General features: G+C 47.7%; 1 protein-coding gene across 2 annotated transcripts; it reads left to right on the forward strand.

Annotated features, from left to right (window-relative positions):
• The first annotated feature begins 460 nt into the window (after positions 1 to 460).
• EDEM1 (ER degradation enhancing alpha-mannosidase like protein 1) lies at positions 461 to 25,982 on the forward strand. Of its 2 annotated transcripts, XM_067755276.1 has the most exons (12): positions 463 to 1,147; positions 6,238 to 6,310; positions 9,593 to 9,696; positions 10,866 to 11,037; positions 12,277 to 12,460; positions 14,122 to 14,296; positions 15,853 to 15,973; positions 16,449 to 16,619; positions 18,480 to 18,553; positions 19,423 to 19,519; positions 20,683 to 20,886; positions 22,128 to 25,982. In XM_067755276.1, exons 1-12 carry the CDS (start codon positions 630 to 632, stop codon positions 22,215 to 22,217), a joined length of 1,983 nt encoding a protein of 660 aa, XP_067611377.1. In that variant the 5' UTR covers positions 463 to 629; the 3' UTR covers positions 22,218 to 25,982. The 2 variants fall into 2 exon arrangements, with proteins under 2 accessions (XP_067611379.1, XP_067611377.1); XM_067755278.1 differs by lacking the exons at positions 9,593 to 9,696; positions 10,866 to 11,037 and having other exon boundaries at positions 461 to 1,147.
• Positions 25,983 to 27,068: the final 1,086 nt, after the last annotated feature.

A 27,068-nucleotide genomic window follows, 5' to 3' on the forward strand; every position in this document is an offset into this window, starting at 1 on the left:
CTCTACCACATAACAGACAAATTAAAAACCCTGTCCTACAGAAATGTCCTTTTTCCTCCTCGTTCCTTACGTCTTTTACCTGTCACCATCCTTAACATAGAGCTGGAGTAGTTTTCCTCCTTCCTAGCTCTGGGAGAAACAGGCTCTACGCGGAACCGGTTGGGCCCGGGGCCACGTCCTTGTCCCGCGGCCGTCCGCTCCCGTGCCGCGCTCCCATTGGCTGAAAGTTCCCTCGTCCGGAGCCCGAGCGGTCCCTACTCGCCACGCCAGCCCATCCGAATCCTCCCGCCCAGGGGGCGGGGCCCGGAGGGCGGGGCGGAAGGAGGGGCGGGGCCTCGCGGCGCTGGAGACGTACGGGTGGCCTATGGCGCGGGAGGGAGTCCGCTGCCGCGCCCCGCGAGGCCGGGCCGGGGCCGGGCCAATCCGGGCGACTGGGCGGGCGAACGTGGGGCCTGGCCGGCCGGGCCCGAGGTGCTGGGGGTGTGGAGATAATGGGCCAGTTCCTGGTGCGTCACGAGGGAGTTCCTTAAAGGGGAAGTGAGCGGAGCTACTGGGTGGACGTGGGGTGCGCTGGTCGGCGGGGAAGGCCCCCCGCGTTTGTAAATAATGCCCGCGGCGCCAGCGCGACCATGCAATGGCGAGCGCTCGTCCTGGGGCTGGTGCTCCTCCGGCTTGGCCTCCACGGAGTGCTATGGCTCGTCTTCGGGCTGGGGCCCAGCATGGGCTTCTACCAGCGCTTCCCGCTCAGCTTCGGCTTCCAGCGCCTGAGGGGCCCCGACGGCCCCGAGTCTCCTGCCTCGGGGCCCGCGGGCCGGCCCGGGACGCCCGGGGGGCCGTCGGGGCCATCGTGGCTGCAGCCGCAGGTCCCTGGGGCGGCGGCGGGGCGGCGGCGGGCTCCGCGGCAGCCCGGGCCGGACGTCTGCGGCCCAGGCCACTGGGGCTACGTGCTGGGCGGCCGGGGCCGCGGCCGGGACGAGTATGAGAAGCGCTACAGCGGCGCCTTCCCGCCGCAGCTGCGCGCCCAGATGCGCGACCTGGCGCGGGGCATGTTCGTGTTCGGCTACGACAACTACATGGCGCACGCCTTCCCCGAGGACGAGCTCAACCCCATCCACTGCCGCGGCCGAGGACCCGACCGCGGGGACCCGTGAGTAGCCCGCGCCGGCCCGACGCCCAGGACCGCGCGCCGCACGCGCTTCCTTCCGTTCTCCCGGCGGGTGCAGCCTTCATTCCTCCGGGTCCCCCCATTGGTGCCCGGGCGTTTAGGGTCCTGGGGGCAGCGCCCACCCGTCCGGCGCCTCGGCTGACCGACCCCCTTTGAGGTCGGCCTGGGCTGGGGGTTGCGTGGACGGCCCGGTGGCTGTCCTGCTCTTGCTTCTCCTGGAATCTCTGTTACTGGACAGCTGTCAGCGCAGTCTCTTTTACAGATGGGGAAACTGAGGCCCAGAGACCGGAAGGGACAGTGGCAGTACCGAGGGGTGGCTTGGGGGGCCTTAGACTTCCGTCTGCAATCCTTTCTCCAAGTGAAAGTCAAATCAAAATGAAATCCCTTGTAAGCGCAGCTTCGAAACGGCGCTTATCTCCCTCCACCAAGCCAACTCCAACTTTACTGTATAAAAATATAAAAATTCAAGAGTTGATCCTGAGAAGGGACTTTCTAAAGCCATCTAGTGAGTTTGAGGCAGAGCAGGGCTACAGCCTTTCTCCTTTATCACAGGGGTGGCTCTTTAGGCTGAGATGGTTAGATGGAAGGGAGAGAGAGAGGCTGCGTGGCCCAGATTTGGGGTCCTGATGCTCAAGATGACATTCCTTGCTCTGTAGGGTCTGTTCCATAAATTCCCCCACCCTGGTGGCAGGGCTGTCAGGGAAGATCTACCAGTCTTCCCCTTCCATCAGCCGTGTTTGCAGAGGCTGAGCTTCAAGGGTTACTGCTGATGACATCAGAGTCCAAGAGGACAGCACACCCAGCTAAGGACCTCCTAGCTGGAGGGAACCGGTGTGCCTTGACACTGACCCTGTCAGGCTGGATATGGCTGCCTTTCTCTCGGCCGCTCCCCTCATTTGGCAGTGGAGGAGTTGAGCTGCTTGGTCCCTGTGGACATTTGAGGCCTGTGTTTTCCTTCACCTGATGAAAAGCAGCAGAGTCCAGTCCTTAGGTCCTAAAAAGGAAGCCCATACACTAAAGGGACTTAAAGAGTTTTAAAAATGGTTGGATTATCTACAGATTCTTGTCTTAAATTGCATTTGGAGAGCATGATTTTTAGTGAAGCCAGGGGAACATCCCAGGTTAACTTAAAAAAGACTTGGCCTTTTTAAAGTTGTAGGAAACTGATGAGTTATATTTTTCATGTTTCACTGTGTCAGGCTTTATACATAGAAATGTATTTTCTATCTCAATTTTTTTTTTTGAGAAAAATTTTAAGTAAGTTTTTTTTTAAAAAACTACTAGGCTTTTCCAGATTTTAGGAAATTGAGTTGTTTTGCTTAACTAGTTCTCTTTGCTTGGGGATGACATCTGCTGATGAGTGGTTTGGTTTGACTGTTCAGTGACAGTCTGGATAAGTTGAGGTCAGGTTGCTTTGAGACAGATATATTGCTTTTGGAAAGATGGAGTTAGCGATATTGAGGGGATGCCATGTGGGAAGGGTTGTGCCCTTTCGGTTGGTCAGCCTTGGTGTCTTTGAGAAGGTGAAAGAGCTCTGGGGTTATGGTAGCCTTGAGTAGACCCTCACGCTGGCCGCTCGTAAAGAGTGGAAAGTTAATTTTTCTTAGTCCTTTTCCTTTCACTTAACTCCTCTCAGACTTTAGTCTTTTCAGGAAAAGAGCAGGCCACATTTACATCCCTGAAATAAATAACTGGTAATAAAAAGTCTTTCAGATATTTATTTTAAGCAAATGTATTCTAATGATTACTGTCAAGTGAATTCTAATGACTCACTTAAAAAAGAGAGTAACTTAGCCATTAGAATATTATGTACAAAGTACAGAAACAAAGTATGAGTGCTAAATGTGCCTGTCTTCTCTTTTAAGTCACGTTTACTTGAGGCTTATCTTACGTGTCTTGTTTGACTGGAGGTAGGATGAAGAGTATTGACACGAAGTATATAAAACCGGAACACTTTTTTTAAAAATAGCAAACATGTCTGTCCAGCTACAAATCACTATGTAAACTCAGTTCCTCTCACATCCCCGATTTGGGTTGGAGGATCCAAATTCAAAAGTTTCTTCAAGTAAGTCTGGATATTGAAACTTTGCAGTCTCATGAATAATAACGTTAGTTCAGACCTTGGGTGCATGACCCTTCTTTGTTTCTCCCCAACCATATTGCTGTTCAAACAAAAAAGCAAATCAAACCAAACCGATGCTGGCCCCTAAACCGACTCGTTCCTAGGCACCCCTAGTTTAAGATGGCCTCCTCTGCATTCCCCTTTCTTCCTAAAATCTTGGCTTCCCTCAGAGTCAGGCTCAAGTCTTTTTCCATGACACCATTGAACTGTTTGAAGATGACTGTCCTTGATCTACTCAGTTCTCCTTTCGGTTCCTTTCCTTTGAGCTGCTTTTCCACCTTTTAATATCGTGTGAGACTTGAGTACTGTTGTGTGTTCACCTTCCTTTCCCTTTGTCTTGTCTCCCCAGATTGTCAATCCCTGGAACACAGGGACTGTTTCTTATATTACCTCTGTGCCTACACAGCACCAGGTAGATTTCTGAACAGCTGTTACAGGTTAAGTATATGTGGAATTTTTTTTTTCTTTTTTACACATGCGTTTAATTTTGAACATGCTATGTTAGCATTATGTTAGCTGCGTCGCCAGAAATTTTCTGTGAAAGGCCATAGTTTTCTCCATCTTCTCTGTTTGGGGGTAATAAGAACCTTAAAAATGCAGCGTGGGGTGAATGTCACGAACAGGCACACAGGGTATCTTAAGTGGAGAGCCGTCGTGGTTCGGCAGCTGGTTATGTGGAAAGATGGGCACTTTTGAACCCAGCCTTGTACCTGAAGTTTGAGTTCTTGGTCAGGTTTGCACAGGACAGACGGATCGCCGTCTCGCCTGCACGGTGGGCTGGCCTCAATGGATGCCCGGTAATCTGGTGCCGTTAGGCCAACAGGCTTCTGTGGAGTCTCCTGTTTCCTTCCTGCCCTCCCCATTTTTCTTTTTTCTAGTTTGGCACATTTTGAAAGAGTGTGTAACAATCTGGTAGAAAAGAATTTGGAAGTGTTTTCATGAACGCCTTGGATCTTTGAGTGGATTTGCCTGAGTGGAGAGAAGGAACCACCAGTTACTACAAACACGTTTTTTCTTGTGCCAACTCTTATAATTGTTCTCTGTCGTGGCTGCTTGGGCGTTCTATTGAGAAGTATTTTAAAACTGGGTCCGTTGTAGTTATAGCCTGAAAGGAAAAGCACAGTAAACCATGGGAAGGAGTGCACTGCTCCAGATTAGTCCTCCCTTCCAGGGCCGGTGCAGGTGGAAAGGGTGATACGCCTCAGGGGAGGGTGGTCCCACGGGGTTCACCCAGCATCCAGCCTGGAGGCTAGGTGATGAGCGACCCGTGTTGGGATGAGGTGGGTTGTTGGAGGCAGCTCCTGGTTTCTGAGCAGCAGACCAGTGGAGGTAGATATTTCAGCTCAGTAGAATGTTCTTGAGTGGGCAGCACTGAGGATCTCCCTGTCTCCTTTGGCCTTCCCCTCCAGCTTTTGACACTTCTTATATCCTCTCTGGCTGGCACTGCCCTTGAAGGGCTGAGCTTAACCCACAGCTCTCGTCTTCAGAGGACCTTCTGCAATCATATTCATGTATTCAGAAAGAATCGACAGCTAGAAGCAGCAGGTGCGGTTCTTCAGCAGGTGTGGTGTGCTGGCCTCGTGGCTTGGGAGAGACATGTGAGAGCCCTGGTTCCTAGATCGCCCCTTCTAGATAGTTTGTTTCAAAAAAAAAAGGAGGTACAATTTTGCCCTACATTCTTTGTCCTAGATTAAGTGACGTAATCAGCCTAAAACAAAGGCTCAGGTAAAATCGGATGTGAGGTGTGTTTCACGTGGGGCCCACTTCGCCCCAGCTGAGGCACATAGGAGGCCTCTCAGAGAGCAGGGCGAGCAACAGGAACACGGAGATGCTGCCCGTAGGGAAGTGAGACAGGACCCATCAGAGAGAGCCACGGAGCAGGTGACGTGGTCTGGGGTTTGATGGAAGACGTCATAATGACGGTGAATCAGTTGCTGAAGATAAAACTAGGGTGTTTTCACTGTGGTTTTTCATAAACGTAATCTTGAAACAGTCATCCTCTTTCTCTCCTGACTTACATCTTTTTCATCTTTTTCGTTTCTCTCCTTACTTTCAAATCTTTTCAAGCTTCTGCAGTTGCTTTCTAGGGTTTGTGGGAACGGGACAGGAATAGCTGAACTCCCTAGAATTTGTCAAGCTGACTTTATGACTTGCACTATTTCTCCGTCCCCACCTTTCCCAGATGTATTAGTATTATCTTTGTCGTTTTTAGTGCTGTAAAGAACTGTCAGTTACCCTCGTTGCAGCCCTGAAGTTGGTGTCTTAAGATTGTTTCACAGTGGGCGACTGGTGTTGATCATGGGGCAGGAGGTGTGTGGTAGAATCATTAATGCAGCTGCAGTTACGAGAAGCCCTGGCTTGGTTCATGGTAAAACAACAGCTCCTCACAATTGATGGAGCTGGTGGGGATTCTTTGGGTGGTATGTTAGGGAAAAAATGATACAAAGCAGTTAATTTATTCCCCCACCCCAAGGACAGATGAGTGATACTGAGCCTGTAACTGAGGTATTTATTTGCTGCTTTGTGTGTGTAATCTGCGCCAGTGTCTGATTTCTGTATTAAAGTTTTATTTGCAGGTCATGTGACAGGGCCTCTCCTTTTTCATTCCTAATGATTTCGAAATCAGAGCTTTTTGAAGCTGGACAGAAAGGTCATTTGTGCTGTTAAAACTGTACCTTGGAGAGGGCAATGACTCTTGTTTCCCATTTCCTTACTTCCCGTTTTGTGTTCTTTCCACTATAGTATAAGCGTGTGTGTCTCTGCTATTCTGTGCCACTATAGAGACTGTCCCTTGTGAGGCAGAAGGACCATTGCCGTACTGATCCACCCACAGTAGTCCCTGAATAAATAAGTTTCCAGCCATTTTAGTTTCTGATGAGTGTTTAGTTTTGTTGCCTCTTTTATCTTTTAAAAGTACCTTTGTTTAATTTTAATTTTCTTTCTTTTTCAGTTCAAATCTGAACATCAATGATGTCCTAGGGAATTATTCACTGACTCTTGTTGATGCGTTGGATACACTTGCAGTAAGTGTTCAGCTTTATTATTATTTTTAAAAATTAATTAAGATATTTTGGAGTTAATTACCCTTACTTTCCCCCAGGGATGAGAATTCCAGGAAACGTGATTCTCAACATGTATTCATAGCTCTGATAGCTATTGTTTATTTTAATGAGCTTAATGCTGAGAGCAAGAAGAACATTGAAGGTTAGATGAGGGGAAATGTGATTCTCCTAAAAAAGCAGAGGAGAAAGTGTGATCGTTGGGCTTCCCTGGTGGTGCACTGGTTAAGAATCCACCTGCCAATGCAGGAGTCACGGTTTCGAGCCCTGGTCCGGGAAGATCCCACATGCCGTGGAGCAACTAAGCCCGTGTGCCACAAGTCCTGAGCCTGCTGCGCTCTAGAGCCCGTAAGCCACAACTACTGAGCCCATGTGCCACAACTACTGAAGCCCGTGCTCCTAGAGCCCGTGCTCCGCAACAAGAGAGGCCGCTGCAATGAGAAGCCCGCACACCGCAACTAGAGAAAGCCCATGGGCAGCAACAGAGACCCAGCGCAGCCAAAAATAAATAAATGAATAAATGAATAAATTTTTAAAAAATGTTTTTTAAAAAAAAAAGAAAATGTGATTGTTTTGGGGGAAACCTATTTTTCTGCAGGGTCCCCACTATCTTATTCCTTAAAGGAACCAGTATACAGTTACTGTAGTTAAGACTTCAGAAGTAAAAGACAGGATCTCAGGATTTCAAGATCTCCAGGGGACAAGATCCCCTGAAATGTGCCCCAGCTACTGGCTCCCCAAAATCAACTCTGAGCCCTGGTTCCAGCCCCTGCGCAGAGACCCTCTGTATAAACACTCTTGTTTTGTTTGCTGTCCGTGTTTTGTGGACACTACCCCCTCCAGACTTGGGCTGCCAGCTCAGGAGCAGCCTTTACATGCTCAGCCCTGGTTTCCCTCAAGGCAGCTGGAGGCCTCTAGACAGATGAGCCAAAGCACGTGGAAGGCAGTCAGGCACCAGGCATGGTTCTTGCTACCAGGCTGCCGTGTGTGCTTGGTGTGCCTCACGACCCTTTGCTGTAGAATACAGCAAGGGACTATATCCCAGCGTAGTGCTGAAAAATTTCCTTAGTAAACACGATTCTACTGCCTCTTTGCTCTCCTCCGTTGTCCGGCACACCTTTACCATAAGAAAATTTGTACTGTAGTCGATTCCAAATCCCGCATTTTAACTTTCCTTAAACAGAGTTTGAAGCTGTCGGGAGTTAGAATTGGGTAACGCTAGCTAAGTTTGCATTACAGCTGTCCCAGATCTTGCTAGTAGTAGAATTACCGGAACTTGGGAAGAGCTGGAGCGGTCCTTCTCAATTCCCCTAGGCTCATGGTCTAACAGAGAGCCCGGGGTTTCATTCTGCCAGGCTGTAGTTGCACAGCAGTTTAGTTTCCCAATCTCTCCTTCTGAAGTGATTGCTACTCCCTGTCAGTCATCCACCATCACTGATCAAAATGTGCCCGGACGGGTGTGTTCACCCTGATTAGAGTTAACTTGTTGAGGGGACCAGAGGCTGACTCAGGCTACAAGTGTTGCTTTAAAAAAAGTCCCAAGACTCGTATATAGCTTATGAAAGCACACCTTTTCCCCCTGACCCTCTCTCTTTTTGCCCCATTGTGTCTTTTTATCCGTCTGCCATGCTCTTGAAGTACAGAGACCTTGTCCCTGTTACAGTCACTGCACTCTGTCCACACCGCATGGTGTCTGATACATGATAGGAGGGCAAATACGTGTTAAGAAAATGAATTTCTAGTAACCTGGCACTTCCCAACACAGATTCAAAGAAGAGTTCTGCTCCCAAATGAACTTGAGAAATTCTACCAGTCTGTCCCACTACTGGAGAGCCACCATGCACACCAGCAGTTTAAAGGCTCTGAGAAGTAAAGAAACGCAGTCCAGCTTTTCTTGAGCCTGAATGAACGATTTCAGAGCCTCGTTACTCTGTTCCGTAGCTGTCTAAAATGGCAAATTACAATATATCATTGAAAGCTGTTGGCTTCCTTTGCCGTCCTCCACGTGATCTGAGATCATATCAGCGCCTGCAGCTGCTGTAACAGAGTTTGCTGCTGGTGAACATCTGTAGGGAAACAGACCCATCTCTGTGGTTTTCATTGTAGAACATCCGGTCTTTAAGGTACACTTCAGGCTTATTTTTCAGGTGTTACTTCTGTTGACGTTTCCCTTTTCTTTTGCTGACATTTTAAACAAACTTTAACAGGTGTGCTTTGGAAACACTTGGATGATAGCAGTCCCTTGACTGTTCGCTGCAACTTGCAGCATGATCGCATAATCTTTTAAAAAGAAAGAACCGAAAGCCAGAAAAGAAACGTCTGTACTTGCTCTGCATGTAACAGCAAAATAACAATGAGGGGGAGAAAAAGAAAAAAAGCTGCACTAGATCAATAAACACTAGGAAATAAGACATACTTGAAATAAGTAGTGTCTGAATGAAATTGTTTTTTCTTGTTTTTTTTTGGTGTCTTTATGATGTCGTTATAGTGCCAGGATTGTCATAAAATTTTGAACGGCATGAAAGCATTTCTATTTAGGTTATTTTTATCAAATTTTATGTCCAATTTGCAGTTCATATAAGAGAGAGAAGCTTGGAATGATACCATATCCACACACCCAAAATAGGAATCCTAATTCTAGAACATTTCTTACAAAGGACGTAGAGCTGGTTATTTGTATGTTTTGTTTGTTTTGAATGTCATTGGTCTTATGCTATGCTCCAAAAGATAATACCACTATTTCCCAAAGTGTTCAGACATCTGGGTAACAAGCAAGGAGTCAGTTTTCCAGATGTTTCGGTCTCCTGGGAGCTAACCGCCCAAGCTGTCGCATTATCTGAGGAGCAGAAGGAAAGCCATGTTTTTCGTTTCTTCAGTTTTTGGATTTATTGTTACTCATTTCAGGAATTTCTGGAAGTGTAATGCCTTGCATGCTAAACAAGATCAGACAGAAGGTGAGGGAGAATGGGGCAGGACGAGGAGGGCTGCTAATGATTTTATGAGGAGTTACTGACACAGTTTTGCCATTTGGAGATAGGATGCTTGAATTTGGTGGCAGTGGGCTTGCCATCTATCCCAGAATGTGTTCTAAGAGATAACTGTGCTCTTCTGCCTTTTGTGTTTCTTCTCCCATGAGTGGCAAAACCACACGTACAGACATTCAGATGAAGTGGCCCAGCTCCTGCGATCATGCAGCCTCAGTGTCGTTTCAGGCCGTTGTAATGGTTTGTGTTCCTCTTTTTAAAGATAATGGGAAATTCATCCGAGTTCCAGAAAGCAGTCAAGTTAGTGATCAACACAGTGTCATTTGACAAAGATTCCACCGTCCAAGTCTTTGAGGCCACGATAAGGTAAAATAGTACATCAAACGGATTGAAGGCTGCTTTTGGGTGTGTAAGGAGAAAACTCCTGGAGGGTCCACCAGCCCCGGGGTCCAGGTAGGGAGTCCGTGCAGACCTTGTGGGCACTGTGTCCCTTTTTCACCTGCTTTGCATTGATCAAAACTGAAACAGTTGCCATTTCATTAATTATATTTGGGGCCAAATAGAAAGACACATTGTAATGCAGGTTTCAGATAGATGTCCCTTTAAAGGAGTTTTTCATTATTTCACTTTATGTCTGGTCTCATTTCCTCCACTGTGTCCTAGGAAAACCCCTGTGTATTTCTGAAGGAATCATAGTTTCTCCTGTCACCCACCGCCTGCAGAAAACCACTGCTGACCATTTGGGTCTCCCTCCCTCTCCCTCCCTCTAATGTACTGGGCTCATGTTTTATATCTTGCCTTTTTAGTTTGATAGATTGCGACTGCCTTCCTACTCCATTTAAACTTTGAAAGTTGTATCACTGCATAACATTCCAGATGTAGTGTTTATTTAAAAGTAAAGTTATGAAAACATTTGTTCTGAAAAATGTCACAATCTGCTTCACCTCATTGGAGGGGGACCTGAACTCGTGGCTGCTGAGGGGTGAGATCTAAGCTGGGGGCGCCTGCCTCTCAGTCGGGTCATTCTCTCCTTCTCCTTCTCTTCCCCACCTTGCCTGTTTAGCAGAAGCTGGAGAATTGGACGTTGCTTGGCAGCCAGAACTACAAAAGTTACTTAGTGTTTGTTGTCTTGCTCTTTTCTGTTTTTTATTTTGCTAAGTTTTTTCCCCATGTGAGAGAAACCAAGAGTAGTTTACTAATACTAAAAGGTGTTATTTATTCTGGGAATGATTAGGACACTCCCTTCTGATGAGATGATGAAAATGACTAAACATTGTTACTACTTCAAGTGGGATTATTCTCAGTAGCCTCAGAAGATGGTTCGCTTTCTCCCTTTCCATAATGCTGTTAGCTAACAATTTTCGTTTACTATCACGGCTGGAAAGAACTTCAGGGGGTCATTAGGTCCAGTCCCTCTGATTTCAGGCAGCGCTAAGTCCATAGGGGATTCAAGCCTGCTTCTGTCATTCTGAGCTGCATTGTACACAGTTACAACCAACGTGATTTTATTCTTCTTTTGTTTTTCCTGTCATTAGGGTCCTGGGAAGCCTTCTTTCTGCCCACAGAATAATAACTGACTCCAAGCAGCCCTTTGGTGACATGACGATTAAGGATTATGATAATGAGTTGTTGCATATGGCTCACGACCTGGCCGTGCGGCTCCTCCCTGCCTTTGAAAACACCAGGACAGGGATCCCCTACCCTCGGGTAGGTAGACGGCGTCAACAACTCACCACCTTCCCGAATTAAAACTCTTTGTTGATGAATTTATTTGCGGGAAGGAGTGGGGATGATGCGGAAGAGGAAAGCCATGTCCTTGAGAGAATTTGGCCCTAAATATGATAGAAATGGTTTTTAATTCATTCAGCATTTACTGGACACCTGTTGTGTGCTGGGCATACAGTGAAAAATTTTTTTTTTTTTTTTTTTCGGTACTTGGGCCTCTCACTGTTGTGGCCTCTCCTGTTGCGGAGCACAGCCTCCAGACGCACAGGCTCAGCGGCCATGGCTCACGGGCCCAGCCGCTCCGCGGCATGTGGGATCTTCCCGGAGCGGGGCACGAACCCGTGTCCCCTGCATCGGCAGGCGGACTCTCAACCACTGCGCCACCAGGGAAGCCCACAGTGACATATTTGACTTAATCCTTTCCCTTAAGGAAGTTATGTTCCTGTGCTCTGTATTCTTAATCCTTTTTGCAGGTGGGATTTATATCCTCTGCTGCAAAACAGTGGGGGCAGTTTGTCTTCATTTCTGACTTGGGTCCATTTCCCCACATGTACGCTATAGGAGCTCAGCAAATGTTCTTTTGGACACTTCATGTGGATCTTTCAAATAAAACCTGTACAGACCAGTAAGTTAGCTGCTGATTTAAATGCAAGGTCTGGAATGAGACTCTGTCTTTGCAGCATCTGATTTACTGAGTCCAGAACCCCTCTGAGAATTGAGTCAGCCTTTGGGTCAGCAACCAGTGGAGAATTGCCAGACCACTGAGCCTCAGTGATCAAACAGGCTGTCACTTGCTCGCTGGGTTCATTTCTCTCCCAGTCCAAGATTTGTTAATGTTTGCTGAGCAGGAGTGAGTTCATAGCAGCTCACTTAAAATTTCTACGTGGTTCCACAGCTTGCCTTTGTCGCCAGTGCCAAAGCCTGGTGCTGCGTCCCCATGAAGAGAACCTGCTCGGAAGAGGCAGATTAGTGAATAGCGTTACAGTGATTCCCCCAAGACTTGCTCTTATTAATAACACAGGGCTCTGGTGTTCGTACTGTCTTGTTTGTGTCTTAAACTTGCTCCCATTTTCCTTTTGAATGTAAAGTGGGAGGCAGCGGGCTGACTCCCCCTGTGGTGAGCTTGGTTCATGAGTGGAGTGTGGTCGCTGTAACCTGGTCTTCTAGCCCTGTGGGTTCCTTGACTTCTGTCACAAATCCTTTGTCTCTTCCTGTCCCCAGGTGAATCTAAAGACAGGCGTTCCTCCTGACAGTAATAATGAGACGTGCACGGCCGGCGCTGGTTCCCTGCTGGTGGAATTTGGGATTCTGAGTCGACTGCTGGGGGATTCCACGTTTGAGTGGGTGGCCAGGCGAGCCGTGAAAGCCCTTTGGAACCTGCGGAGCAACGATACGGGATTGTTAGGTGTGGGGCACCTGTGAGGCCCTTGGCACTGTGCACATCGCCCCCTTTCCTTTCCTCTTCTCTGGGGCCCTCCCTCCTTTCCACTCCTTCTTCCTTGTACCACTGAACCTGAAAATTGACAGCTCAGAGAGAAGGGCCCTCCCTCAGTGTCTGCCACATCTGATTTCTCCCTGTGACTTTTCACTTAGAGGGTGGGTGGAAGGTTTGATGGGACAGAGTAATGCTCTTCCTATTTGAGGGCTCCCTTCTGATCTGAATCCCTTGGCATATTCCACTTGAAGATGATTGTTAAATGCTATAAAAAGAACTGCCTCGGAGGCAGATTATATTGCTTCAGTATAAGGTTCCAAAGATAGGAAGTTAGAGTTAACTGGTAGAGTGACTTCCTCCTTTTAAAAACTCACGGCATGTGGTAGTAGGTTAAAAGCCCAGATTAAACCTGTATTAGATTTTATTTTTTTCCCTTGAGAATTTTGATCAAGATGTTATTAAAAAATTATTATGGAAAATTTCAAACATAACGAAGTAGGAAAAAGTATAATGAATAATGAACCCCTATGTACTCATTATTTATCTTCAATGATTATCAGTATTTTACTAGCTCGAGATGTTATTTTAAAATAGGTTGTTTGCCTCTTGTAACTGTTTGTCTTATTTTGAGAAATATTTTCTTTTTGTCATCGGGAAGGAACTGGATTGGTGGTCCTGGAGCCTAGAGTGTCATTGCAAAAGCACTGCTTTTTAGAAGTGATCTTCGATTACTGTTCCTTAAGTTCTTCAGTTTATTTACAGAATTTTTGTATTTAACAATAACAGTAGAAACAAAACAGTTGCCCCGTCACCCCATTACCAGTGTCACCCCAAACTGTCAACTTTAAAATTTTCCATAGGCCCTTGCAGCCTGTCATGTGCAACTTTTTTTTTTTTTTTTTTTTGCGGTACGCGGGCCTCTCACTGTTGTGGCCTCTTCCGTTGCGGAGCACAGGCTCCGGACACGCAGGCTCAGCAGCCATGGCTCACGGGCCCAGCCGCTCCGCGGCATGCGGGATCCTCCCGGACCGGGGCATGAACCTGCGTCCCCTGCATCGGCAGGTGGACTCTCAACCACTGAGCCACCAGGGAAGCCCCATGTGCAACTTTTGTATACTTTCAAATTATAATATAGATATTTTTATTCTGCCTTTCATTTGGCAAATCATGCAGGTGGTTTCAAGTTGTTATCTTGCTTTCACAGTTATTGTCTTTAAAGTCTATATGACAGTCCATTGACTCTTCTGATGTTGGACATTTGGATTATTTCCGTTTTTCTTTTTTTTTTTTCCATTTTACAGATAATGTAAATTATATAATTCATCATTCTCTGATGAACAACACCCTTTAGGCTTTTGAAATGCATTGTCAACCTGGAAAAGCAACACAACAAGCCTAGTTTTCTTGTGCATTAAATGTTTTCCCCATTTTTGTGTCAGTGTTGAAACACTGTATGTTCAGGAAGCTCTGGCCACCCATGCTGCTGATAGGACCGATAAAGACGAGAGGGCCACGCGTTCATCCCTCCTCTTTCCTGTGAGGGATGAAAGTGCTGAGGAGCAGTGGGGCTGAAGTAGGAGGCCCCCCTGCCCCCCACCCGGGGGCCCTGACGAGCTTGCTTGTTTTCACAGGCAATGTTGTGAACATTCAGACGGGCCATTGGGTCGGAAAGCAGAGTGGCTTGGGTGCCGGACTGGACTCCTTCTATGAATACCTCTTGAAATCTTACATTCTCTTTGGAGAAAAAGAAGACCTAGAAATGTTTAATGCTGTATATAAGAGTATTCAGAACTACTTAAGAAGAGGGTATGTCTCCTCACCATCTCTCTTACTGTCCCGTCAAGCAAATAGAATGTATTGTGAAATGTTCGTATTTTTCTCAACATAGATTCACAGGGTCTTTTGGTCTCTGCCCTCATTTTACTGCCTCCTAGTTGTTTGTTAGTCATTTGAGGGGGTGGTGAAGAGGTGTATTAGCTATTTACTGCTGCGTAACAAATTACCCTGAAACCTAGTGGCTTAAAACAGCAAACATTATCTCACCCATTTTCTGAGGGTCAGGAAGCCAGGAGTAGCTGGGCTGATCCAGGGGCTCTCACGAGGTCATCCACAAGCTATTGGTGAGGGCTGCAGCCTTGTCACGGCTCACTCAGGGCTGGAGGGTCCCCTCCTAGGCTTCAGTTCTTCACGTGCTGTGGCTGGAAGTGTCAGTTCCTTGCCATGTGGGCCTCTTTGTAGGCAGCTCATGGCAGCTGGCTTCCTCAGAATGAGCGATCTGAGAGAGATGGAAAGAGCGCCACCAGAATGGATGTCATATGCTTTCATGCCCTAATCTCAGAATGACAACCAGCACTTCTGCCGGACACTGTTGGTCACACAGACCAGGGCTGATGTAGTCTGTGAGGGTACTGCACAAGGGTGTGACAGCCAGGAGGCGGGGGTCACTGGGGGCCGCCCGGAGACTGGCTGCCACAAGAGTGACACATCCCTCTGTTTCGCTGGTTTTAATTGCACATAGCGCTGTAATGCGGCACAGCTGTGTTGGTTCTTTCACTTTCTAAAGAAGTTAGGATTGATCTTTATACTTGATGAGAGGAAGGACAGCTGCCACCTTCTTTTCCCTCTGTGTTTGTTTAAAACAGCTTTGCTTGCCGCTTGTCAGTTGTGCATTCAGGACGGCAGAAGAGAAGTACCATTGGAAGCTGCAGCGGCCTCGACCCTGGTGCCGCCTCTGCCTTCCCTGGGTCTTCCCTTGTGCACGTGTGTGTGTTAAGTGGCCAGTGCAAGTGATAGCTACTAGTTGCCTGCCCATTTCTACCCTAGCTGTTGTAGGATCATTCAAGTGATGTGTTTTAGTAAGAGGCTGTTTGGCCAGAGTTCAATCCTTTTCGATTTTTAAAGCCCCTAAATTTACTAAATTAGTAGTAATCACTGAGCTTCTTGCTCTGAGGTGTTCCTCCAGGCCCGTGGTGTAGGATTTTATTAGAGAAGAGACTCTTTTTTTTTTGGTGCAGAAATAACCAGACTTCCCCACTCAGGTCAAAACTGACCCATGCTATATACCAAATTACGTGGAAGTATTTCTCAAACCTGATTGTCAAAGTGCTTTCTGCAAAATGCAGTGAAATCCCAGTGTGTTACCATGGCTGGGTTTAGAGCTTTTATCCTTTGGTAAGTGTCATCTTATGCTAGAGTCTTGTATTGAGAGGTGGAGGCAGCCTGTCTCCAAAGGTTTAAAGAATGAGTGAGGAGAAAAGGTTAATGTTGATTCCATCTAAGTGAAGCTGCCAGGGGCTGCTGGGGGGACAGAGCCTGAGCTGTTTCTCTTTTCTCCCCTTTGGCCGCTCTGCGTGGCTCCTCAGTCGGGAAGCCTGTAACGAGGGGGAAGGGGACCCGCCCCTCTACGTCAACGTGAACATGTTCAGCGGGCAGCTGATGAACACGTGGATTGACTCTCTGCAGGCGTTCTTCCCAGGACTGCAGGTATTTCGCAATCCTGTTTGCTAAGGAATAGCAGTCATTGGGAAAGGGCTTTTTTCCCCCCCTCTGTTTTCTTTTTATGGTACCAGAACATTCTCTGGCTCCTTCAGATTTGGGAAGTGAGTAGCACAGTACGTCCCCATTATTCGCTTTGGGCACTACTCCACACTAAATCAGTGCAAAGCCATGCCAGAAAAGTAACGGCGTGTGACTTTTGGGTGATTCATGTCTCAGCTGTCCGTTCTCCATTCACGAGTACAGCTAGCCTCTCGTCCTGTGCAGTTCTCAGGGCTTTGGCATTGATGGCCAGATGGGGGGTGGGGGGTCTGTCTGGGATGCTCCTTTTGGGTTGGTTTTGTCTCCAGCCACATTGGTAGGTCAGGTGACCGGTAGGGGGAGGGGGAAGCCCAGGGCCTGTGTCACGTCTTGCCGCTCTGAGAACAGTGTCTTAGCCTGGTGACCTGCGCCTTCCCTGTAGGTTCTGATAGGAGACGTGGAAGACGCCATCTGCCTGCACGCCTTCTACTACGCCATATGGAAGCGCTACGGGGCCCTCCCCGAGAGGTACAACTGGCAGCTGCAGGCCCCCGACGTGCTCTTCTACCCACTGAGACCTGAGCTGGTGGAGTCTACGTATCTCCTCTACCAGGTACGAGAGCTTGTTGAACAGTAGTTTGTGTTGAAATGCTGGGAAGACCTGTAGCAGTTGGTTCGTAGGGAACACTTGCTGACAGGTGGGGAATAGTGTTATTTCACAGCGACCGTTAGAGTGACCACCGGCCCAGAGCCTTGTTAGCGCTCAGTGTCTGTCCTGGTCGCACGGGACAGGGAAGACGTCTGCAGTCATGTACGCGTTTGCCCGACATTCTGCAAAGCTGAGTCGTATCTTTACTGCAGGGCTTGTTTCTCACATCCTTCAATCAAGAGGAAGATTTGGTACTCTCTGTTTTCCAAATTTATTTGACCAAACAACTCTTGTTGGGGGATGCATTTCTGTCCTCATATACTGTGGAACCCTGGTCTGTGTAAAGTATTCAGACAGAAAAATTATTTTTCTTAGTTGGAAAGGGAACCATCTGGGATTGTCTGAGTGCCTACTTTTGTTTAATCGTTCAAAAACACATACAGTGTTCCTCTTTTGTGGAATTACTTGAATGCCAGAGGAAATGTCACTTTAACTGTGAAGGATCTTCTCCCCGACGGTTTAAGGCCGATATTTATACCTCTGGGCGTGCCGTACATATATACACATCGAGAGTTGTCAGCCATTCGCAAATTCAGCAGCACGAGCTGCTCACTTTCCAAGAAGCTGGCCCTCCGTGCGTTCGGCAGACGCGTGTAGTGGGCAGGCCCTCGCAAGGAGATCTCATGAGCTCTGGTAGTAGGATTAGTAGTTTAGATTTATTCCATAGTTTTTTTTTAGCACCGAATCCTTGCCATTTGCTTCTGAAAAAGGGAGAAATCCTATGCAACTGGTAAGTGACTTCAGGTGTAGAGAGACCTTGTGAGTTGTATGTAAGCTCTCAGGGGTGGGGAGGTAGCCTCTGGTTTTGCCTCCCGGATCCCAGATCCCAGGGTAGAGTCCGGCCACTCGCGCTGCGAGGGTGACACACTCGGGTGCTGGCTGTGTTCTCCTCTTAAGCTTAGGTCTGTTGCCTTTGGGTTGATGCCTCTTTGTTTTGTCACTGCTTCTTTCTTCTTGCAGCTTCTTCCTCATGTTGACTACTTTCTTAGAATCCAGAGAAATCTGTGGCTTTCTGCCCTGCCTTCAGAAGCTGCTCCGTGTGCCCTCCTAATCCAGACACAGCTGACCCTGTGCTCGTTTGCTTTTGGTGCTGCACAGTTGGCACTGGGCACGAATTATAGGTGATCCCCAACTTTCAAACTAGTTTTGGGATAAAAGTCTCATCTTCCCAGAGAATTTTTTTTTTCCCCTAACGAAACCATCTATGAGCATGTGACAGAAGAGGAAGCAACAACCCGGGGACTGAGTTCCTAGGGTGATTAGAGAGCACAGCACGTGGAGGCCTCTGTAGATACTTGAGAGTCTTCTTGTCCCCCAGCCCTTCTCACGGTGCTGTGGGTGGAACGGGGGCCACGTCCTGTTCCCCTGTGCTCGCAGCTTAAGTGTCGAGCGAGTTCTGAGGCAACACAGAAACTGGATTTGTTCTCAGATATGGGGCTGTCAGTGAGGCGTTGTTTCATTTCTGATCATGATGGGGATCACGAGAGCCAAAGGCAGGGAGTTGATCTGCTCTGGGGCAGATCTTCTCGCCGCCCCCCCTCCACCCCGTTCAAGTTAAGCAGATTGGAGGTGCGCTTTGATGTGAACCAACAGAACACCTTAATCCTGTAACATTCGCGACCCTTCAGGATAAAGTGAACTGGCCCGTGCCTACCTTTGGACAGTGATTCGTCTCCTCGGGACCGTCCTGCAATCACCGCGATGTGTGTTGACGGCGTGTCTTCCAGGCCCCCGCTGGATCACATTCTCTCGTGTTCTCTCTAGGCAACCAAGAATCCCTTCTACCTCCATGTAGGAATGGACATCCTGCAGAGTCTGGAAAAGTACACAAAAGTCAAGTTAGTTTTCTAAGTTCCATCCTTTTTCTGTTGGCCACTTTTGATTTCATTTGAGTTGTGCTGAGGTAATATTATTCTATTTTGCATTTTACTTTTTAGAACAGGTCGTTAATGTTAATTTTGTAGGGAAATTGCTTACTTTTTGTGTAGTAGAACCTGCCCATTATAGTGGGAATTAAAATTTATTTTTCACCTTTATTCCTGTAGGGTTCCAGCAGACTATATGAGCTCTTTTTAAGTAACTTATTTCCCCTGTTATACAAATAATATATATACTAAAAAGTTCATGGAATATAGAAAATATAGAGGTAGAATATTATCACTGTAATCTCCACCTGCAGAGATAACTGCCATCAGCATTGAAGTACGTAGTTTTATACTCTTTTATATATTTATATATAAATCTATAATGTGTGTATATATGTATAAAAACTCTATTTCAGTTTTTTGAGATGTGCTTTTTTTACCTAGCTATAATATCGTGAGTATTTTCTTACAAAATATTGTCTTAGACTATCAAGTGATTAGTCAGTCTATGCAAGTATTGGGACACGAAATTTAAATCAGTCCTTTTGAATTTGCTGCGAGTCATTTTCTTGGTGTCCTGTTATGCTTTTGGCAAATACTGTCCTCCACCCCCACCCCCCTTCTGCTGCCATTAACCTGATGATTCGGCAGCCAGACCACTTTTTAATGAAGTTTGCAGACAATCTAGGCTGGAAAAGGACAGCCCTTAAACCTACCTTAATTTGTTTCTCACGGGGTGTTTGATGCCTTGGTGGCTCTGTGAATAGGCTACTTCTGCCTCTTCAGTTAATAAGCAGGTGGGAAGGAGCAGAGGTGGGCCTCACTGGGTGATTGTTCTGTAGGTGTGGCTACGCTACGCTGCATCATGTCATCGACAAATCCAAAGAGGACCGGATGGAGAGCTTCTTCCTCAGCGAGACCTGTAAATACTTGTATCTGGTAGGTGTGTTGTCAGATTAACCCCGGAAGTGCTCCATTCTGCTGACAGGAAGCACTCCTCCGCCTTCCATCTAACATACGCCACCAGGCGCTGCTCCAGGCTGGACATTTCGCCGGCCCAGGGGCGCAGTACTGTCGGAGCAAAGGCACGTTGCTGTCTGCTCCGTGGTTCCTGACCTCGTATGGGAGGCACTGCCGAGTACACACATAGACACTCTTTGGGTTACACGTTGTGTGAAGTGTAGGTAACGGTTCCTGGGGGACCGCCCGCTGGCCACGTGGTCCTGCCACCAGGTCCTGTGGGCACCGAGGTCTCCCACACTGCACAGTGCGGCCAGTCCGGTCAGTTGCCGAGAGCCTGGCGGGCATCCCGTCCGGCAGCCGTGGGGTCCGGGGTATTCACGGGGCAAGTTCTGGAGCGAATGAATGGAGGAGACCCCCAAGGTGTTCCTGGAGAAAGAACTCAGGGCTGCGGGGGGTGGCGGAGGGGGAGGACCCAGGCCGACCCTGTTCTCATCCTGGGAGCCGTGTGAACACGGAGCAGCTGTGCCGAGTGTTCTTCCTCGTTTGTAAAATACTTGAGGTGCCTGTGAGGTTTCCTCCGTCTCTAAGAGTTCTGCGTTCTTCCTCATGCGTCGTTTACCGCACGCCTGGGTTAGGGGTCCTTTCTAGATGCCCCCGCTGCGCCCTCCTCCACCCCCCACGCCCGCTGCTGAAGGAAGGACTGCCTGGGGTGCCCTGTGCCCTCAGAGCCCACACAGGAGTGCGCCACGCGGTGGCACGTGTGTCAGGCCCTGGGGACCTGGTGAAGGATGAACCACCGACCTCCTTCTCTCCAGGCTTTTCCAGTTTCAGGCCTAGGTGCGTGTGAGCTGGGGGTGGTTCCAGGATTCCAGCGCTGGGACTCTCCGGAGAGCGTGGGGGCATCATCTAGGGCTTTTGCAGATTAGTGGCGCTTGGGTCGTAGGCCCGGGCTTCCTAATCTCTAGGTCTGGGCGGGATCGGGGAAGTCCAGGTGTCTGAGTTTCAACACAACTGGGGATTCCGCCAGTTGTCCTGAGAGCCAAGCAGGTTCTTGTCCCTAAGTAGTCTTAACTCAGCCGCCCTATGAATTGGTTCCAAACCTGCTACAATTGTATGTTTTCTTTTCTTTTTTCTACTAGCTCTTTGATGAGGAGAATCCAGTACACAAATCTGGAACCAGATACATGTTTACAACTGAGGGACACATTGTATCTGTGGACGCACATCTCCGGGAGTCACCCTGGAAAGAGTTCTTTTCTGAAGAGGGAGGGCGGGACCCAGTGGGAAAGTCGGGGCACAGGCCGAGACCTCATGAGCTAAAAGTCATCAACTCCAGCTCCAATGTAAGTTGCTTTCTCCAGGAGTGGTTTGCAATTGGAGGAAGAGAAAACACTACTCATCACATTATCATCCAGAGTGTCTGACAGAATATTCATGGCACACTCGGGTTGGGTAATTTGAGAAGAGTCTCAGAAAGAGGCCATTTCTGTAGCTATAGATAAGACCCTGAAATTTATATTAGGCCATGGAGTGTAGATTAAGCGAACAAAGCGTGATTGAGAGGAAGGGGTAAAACGAAGGAGAGAGAATATCGTAGCCAACGTTTATTTACAGAGCTTACCACATGCTAAGCACTGTGCTAAATGCTTAAGTATGCTAACTTCTCATAGCAGCCCTGTGAGGGGTGGGTACGTAATATCCCTGCTTCACAGACAGAAGAAGGGAGGTACAGAGAGGGTCAGGTCACACGGTGGAGCCGCGTGGTGGAGCCCGGATTTATACTGAAGGAGACACTTGTCTGATAGACCCGATTCCATTGTGCCGGGCACCAGGGATGCGGGCCGGTCAGAGGGGTCCTGGTGCTGGATGGGCCCAGGGCCCAGTGTAGAGACCGGTTCCCCCCGGGTGCTTGTCAGTAGGAGGCTGTGTGAAGTGCTGTTGAAACACCGAAGAGGGAGGAATTATTCTGCCAGGAAAACAAGGCGGGCTTCACTCAGGAGGTTGCCTCTCAGTAGCTCCTGGAATGATGAGGGGGGGCTTCCCAGGAGGGACGCTCTGGCAGAAGGCAGAGCACCTACAAAAAGCACGAGTGGGGGGCGTTGGGTTTAGCTGTGGATGAGAAGAGCAACAGACTCAGACAAACAACAGTATTTTCAAGTAGCTGAAACATGTTTTGCGATTCTGGGTGGATTGAGGACCCAAGGGGTGCAGGTTTTAGTCCCGGCCCCTCTTCACTTGGGTGCATGTGTTTTAGCCTCCCTGGGTTTCCATTTCTTCACCTGTGAAGTGAGGAAATTAAATTACATCAGTGGTCCTCAACTGGAGGTGACTTTGCTCCTCAAGGGACATTGAGCAATGTCTGGAGACAATCTTGGTTGTCACAGCTGGGGCTTAGGGGCAGGGGGCATATAGCGGGAGAGCCCAGGGATGCTGTTGACCATCCCACAGTGCACGGGACAGGCCCCAAGTGTTGACAGTGCCAGGATGAGAAACCCCAGGGGAGGTCATCCAGTCACATCTGAGGAATTAACACATGGCGTCTTAACTCAAAATTCGAATTGTCCCTCATTTACTTTCTTTCTAGTGCAATCGTGTTCCTGACGAGAGGCGATATTCCCTGCCCTTAAAGAGCGTCTACATGCGACAGATTGACCAGATGGTTGGCTTGATTTGATCTGCTCTCCCCTGTGTGGCCTCATCTGAAACTGGACCTAAAACAGCTGAACCCAGGCCAGGCTGAGACCCAGTCCGAAGAGGAGGCTAGGCGTCTGGCTGTCCACGATGGTGTAGGAATCTCTGTCCAGCTCCCCAGCCGCATCTGGTAGATTCTTGGATACTTTAGCGTTTCTCTTCTGTTCAATAAAATGCCCTGTTTGTCTTAAGGATGTACTTTGAAGTGAGAAGGTACGTAGGAGTTGGCTTCTTACGACGTGCGGATGTTACTGTGCACCGTGGGTGGGCCTCTTTGGCTGGATCTCCAGACCTTCCTACTGTGGAATCCGTCGAGTCTTCTCTGCCGGCGCTTGTGTGACCGCTGCCTGGCCGCCTCTCTGCCAGAGGAGTGTGAATGAATTTCTGTGCAGCAGGGCCTGCGGTTTCCCTAACATCCCTATTTACTGCATTCTGTCATCCTCTCTCTCTTATTGGATAATTGGGCTGTGTCCCAGGTCTCCACCCACGGTTGTTGGTCACATGGGGAAAAATCATCCAGTTATGCATTTGCGCCCCATGCAGTTCGTCACGGTGTTGACAGATTATTTGCTCACGAATTTATCCGAATTCTAACAGGCAGTCTCTTAAGTTGTCGCCTCACAGTTTAAGAGCTTAACAGGTAGATCTTTTGGATGGTGTTCTACATTTATTGTGAACTCACCTGAGGATCGCCCATAGTTTCAGAACCAGGTGCCTTTCAAGGGAGAGAAAAATACCTATGATCGTCTGAGCTTTCATCTGTCTTATATTTACTAACCAAGGATTATCAGTTCCGACCACGTTTGGGTTGGAATTGTTTCCTTTTTGTTTCCTGTGTCTAGTGCCAATCAGCTAAGTCAGGGAGAAAGAAATGATCAGATGACTTTCTGGCATCCTTGAGCCATTTCTCTGTGCAATGCAGGCTTTTGATGGGTGCCTTATACTCTTTTGGTTTGGGCCACTGGATGTCACAGCTGCTGCTATGATTTTAACCGCCTTGTTTTGTATTGCTACATGGTGTGACCACAGCGAAAGGGGCATGGGATGGATATCAGGCAGGTTCTGGAAACTTCTTGGCCAGTCCTTGCCTTTCAGCCTGATATTTTAAGCAAGCATACATAAAGAGGAAGTTGTGCTAAAACGCCTCTTTTCTTTGTTGGTATTATTTCTTTAGTGAGCACGGAACTGTGTCTCTTTGAACTGTGCAGAGGGCTCAGAGAAAGCAGAACCCTGAGCTTTGGCTTCCCTGTAACGTCAGAGGTTGAAATGAACCTCAATAGAAGGGTAGGAAGTCTCTTAGAAACCTCCAGTTTCACCTGTCGTGTGGCTCACCCGTCACCGCTAGGATACTTCAAATGATTTTATTTTCGTCTTTTTAAAGCTAGAAAGGAATGCTGTGTAAGCCATTGCATTTTCAGTCAAAAGGGAGGAATTTTATTCTTGAAAATTTAAGTGTTGCTGGTTTTAAAATAGATATCTAATTCAGTTCTTTGAGGTTTTTAGAAGAGGGATTTTCAGTAATAAACGTCACCTCTGTCTTTTAAACATTTACTGTGCAAATGTTTTAAAGAAAAAAAATCAAATGCTTCTGTTTTACATTTTTTCTTCATTTCAGAAGCATTCTGTTTGTCAACATTGTCTCATCTACTGAACAGAAAAGTTTCTTTGAGAATACTCTATATATTTAAAATATTTTCATTGCCTCAGTAAACCCAAAATATCCCCTTTTAAAGACACACACCTGCATGAGCATCCCTGCACCTGTTCTCCAGGTAAACCAAGGTGGGACTATAAATGAGCTGTTTGGGAGAATGGGGCACCTCAGGGAAGAAAGTGGGCCCTTTGTGATCACACTGTTAGGTTATCGCACCCCAATGTTCCCCCTCCCCTGGGCTCAGGTATCCCATCTCCCTCCCGCTCTGGAACAGGGACCTGGGCCTGAGTGCCACAGAGGCACCTCACGGCTACAGGCTGGCATGAGACATGTTTTGTATTAAGTCTCAGACCCCCTTGGCTTCCAGGCACTGGACTTGTACCAGTCGTGAGTCCGAGGGTGAGCGACCCATTCTCACCCCGGTTGCTGAGCTTCCAGACTGCCCAGTCTGAAGTTGGATGCCATGTAGTCAGTGACTAGATGCCAGAATGCCCGTCTCGTGGCTAGTTACGGAGAAGGTCCTTTGAGCCACGTTCAAAACTTGCTTTCTCTTTAAAGGTCAGAGTGTCAACAACTGTGATATGTCCTTCAGGGTCTTTGCTGTTTCTTCTGGGTCGTGGGAGATCAGGAAGGCGAGGGCTGAGGAGGGGAGTGTCAGGGAAATTCCCTTGTGATTTGCCCTAGGAGCACCCTGATTCCAAACATTCCATGCTTTGGAACAGCTGACAGCTTGCACCATCCTTGCAATCCTGTGTGTAGCTAATGTCTAGACTCTGCTTTGGTTCACACAATGAAAGTGGTTTCGCCAAACCTTTGTGGGAAGCTACCTTATAGCTACCTTTGTGGGTGGAGTCTAAATGTCCCACCACAGAGTTCTAAATTGTTCCAGGGCAGGCTTCGCTGGCTGAGGTGCTGTGACTGAGGAACTCCGTTTCCTGGAGGAGGAGGTGACGAAGGAAGTGTTTGCTAGCTCTCCAATTGTCCTGGCCTTGGTGGAAATCCAGCTTCCACGTTCAAATCTTCCCTTCAGAACTTGGAAATCTTGCGTCAGAACTTGCTCTGTGTGACTGCTCTGTGCGACTGAATCCCCAGGTTCTGAGGCTGTCCTGGATCATGGGGCGTGTGCACATCAGTCCAATAGTTTTGTGTGTGTTTATGCACCAGGATGGTGTCTGTGCAGATGGAAATTAGCTCCCTGGCTGGATACATGCAATCTGAGGGTCTCAGCTTGATTCCTCTCTCGCCTCCCTGCTGTGTCCTCCACCAAAGAAAAACATCCCTCTCAGCTATTTTCTTAGCTCAGTTAATGAATGATTACAAACTGTAATCCTTCACTTTGGGTTTTGTAGACAAAATATCAGAAGTTCTTTTTTTCTAGAGGTCTTTCTTTCCTTTTGCCGACCGCAAATTTAATGCTGGTGACCAGGTCGGGCCGGATGATTGCCCCAGCCCTAGAGTGGCTGAGCAGGGACTTTAGAAAAAAAAAGTCTTGATCTTTCTTTCCGTTTCCATTCCCAGACATCCAGCTCCTTCTCTAGTGCCTGTTCCTGCAGGGCAGGGACTCTTGTGAAAGTGAGAAGGCGAGTCGGCTGGGCTGTGTGTCCCCAGGTTTTGCAGGGCTCAGGGTTACTTCCCACTTGAATTTACATGTGAATCTGGCGAGAATGTTAAGTACCTGTGGACCTTCCTGATTTGTTTGTTACCCCCCTTCCCTCTTACTGAGAGGCAGAGAAATAATATTTTTAAAGGTATTTTGTTTTAGTTTTAAATAGCAAAACACAGGCTGCATTTTTATTTATTATGCACAAGAAAGGTAAATATGTTTTTACACACACAAAAAAATCTAGAGTTGGAAACTCTGGGAAAAACCTATTGAAATATACAAATGCTTCTCTCTGTAACGTGCAATATGCTTTGCAACTATAGATGATATTTTATGTTTAATCTGTAAATAAGAAATGTATTTAAATTAAAAGGGAGCTTTTTGTAAAAGGACCAAATGTTCTTTATAAATGTACTAAGAAATATCTTGCTCTTTGAAATTTATTAGGATTTTTATGAGTAATTTTTATTAAAAGATTCTTTTTTTTTTGAGTTGTCATTTTGTTTCTCCTTTATATACTCACACATACACATTATATAGAGGATAAAGAGGGGAGCAGAGTCTATAAAACAGGATGAATAAAAACTTTATTTTGTTTCCTTACAGCTAAGCCCTGCGTAATACCACTTCAGGCTTGTCTGTCATACCTTCATTTAACCGTCCTTCACTCAGAGCCACTTTTAATGACCTTTGTCCTATCCCTAACCTCTTCACCTTAGCCTCCTTTCTCCCAGGCCTGACTCACTCTCAATTCTTGCTGCCATTTACCTGAGTCTCTCTAGAACCTGGAAGGAATTCTTGGTGTTACCTTAAGCAAGGCAATTCTTTTCTCCTATCTTTTTACAGGCTAAGATGGGATTAATGGTCCAGGGGAAGCACGACCTAGGAGGGTTGCAGAGGGATGGCCTCCATGCCTACTGCTGCCTGAACCTTGATGGGGTCTTGAAGCGATTGCTGATTCTGCCCCTGTGACATCCTGGTGTCCCAGCTCTGTGTCATTGCAATTTTGATGGGGCTTTATAAAAATCCTGAATTGCAACAGGGTGAAGGGCAGTCCCGAGTTTGGAAGCACCTGCTGATCTCAGAACACATGCCACTGTAAGGCAGGGTGAGTGTGTGTATGAAGTCCCATGGGTTTGTAATCCTCTTGACTTCAAGTCCAAGCAGGCCCAGTATGCCAGTGGACAGCTGAAGGGCCATAGATCACGCCTCAGCCCCGCCTTCCCTCTCCAAGATGCAGAGCCCTGGTAGCTGGAGCCCTCGGTCAGCTGTGGAGCGAGTGGACTGGAGCATCCTGTGTGGACAGCGCTGGAGGGTGTCGGGGTGAGGGTAGGGACTCCGGATCCACGGTCTTTGGGGTAAGTCCTAGCTCTGCCACTGACGAGCTTTGTGCCAAGTTACACAGTTATTCCATCCATTTTCAGTTTTCCCATCCATTACATGGGATGGTGATAACAGTCCACATGCACAGAGTGGACTGAGTGGATCATTATGTGTAAAGTGCTTAACATGGCACCTGGCACACGGCAGCCTCTGTGTGTGTGTTCCTTTAATCATGGCCAAATTGGATTTGATAC

This window comes from Pseudorca crassidens, chromosome 10, assembly GCF_039906515.1.
Source record: "Pseudorca crassidens isolate mPseCra1 chromosome 10, mPseCra1.hap1, whole genome shotgun sequence".
Classification (NCBI taxonomy): domain Eukaryota; kingdom Metazoa; phylum Chordata; class Mammalia; order Artiodactyla; family Delphinidae; genus Pseudorca; species Pseudorca crassidens.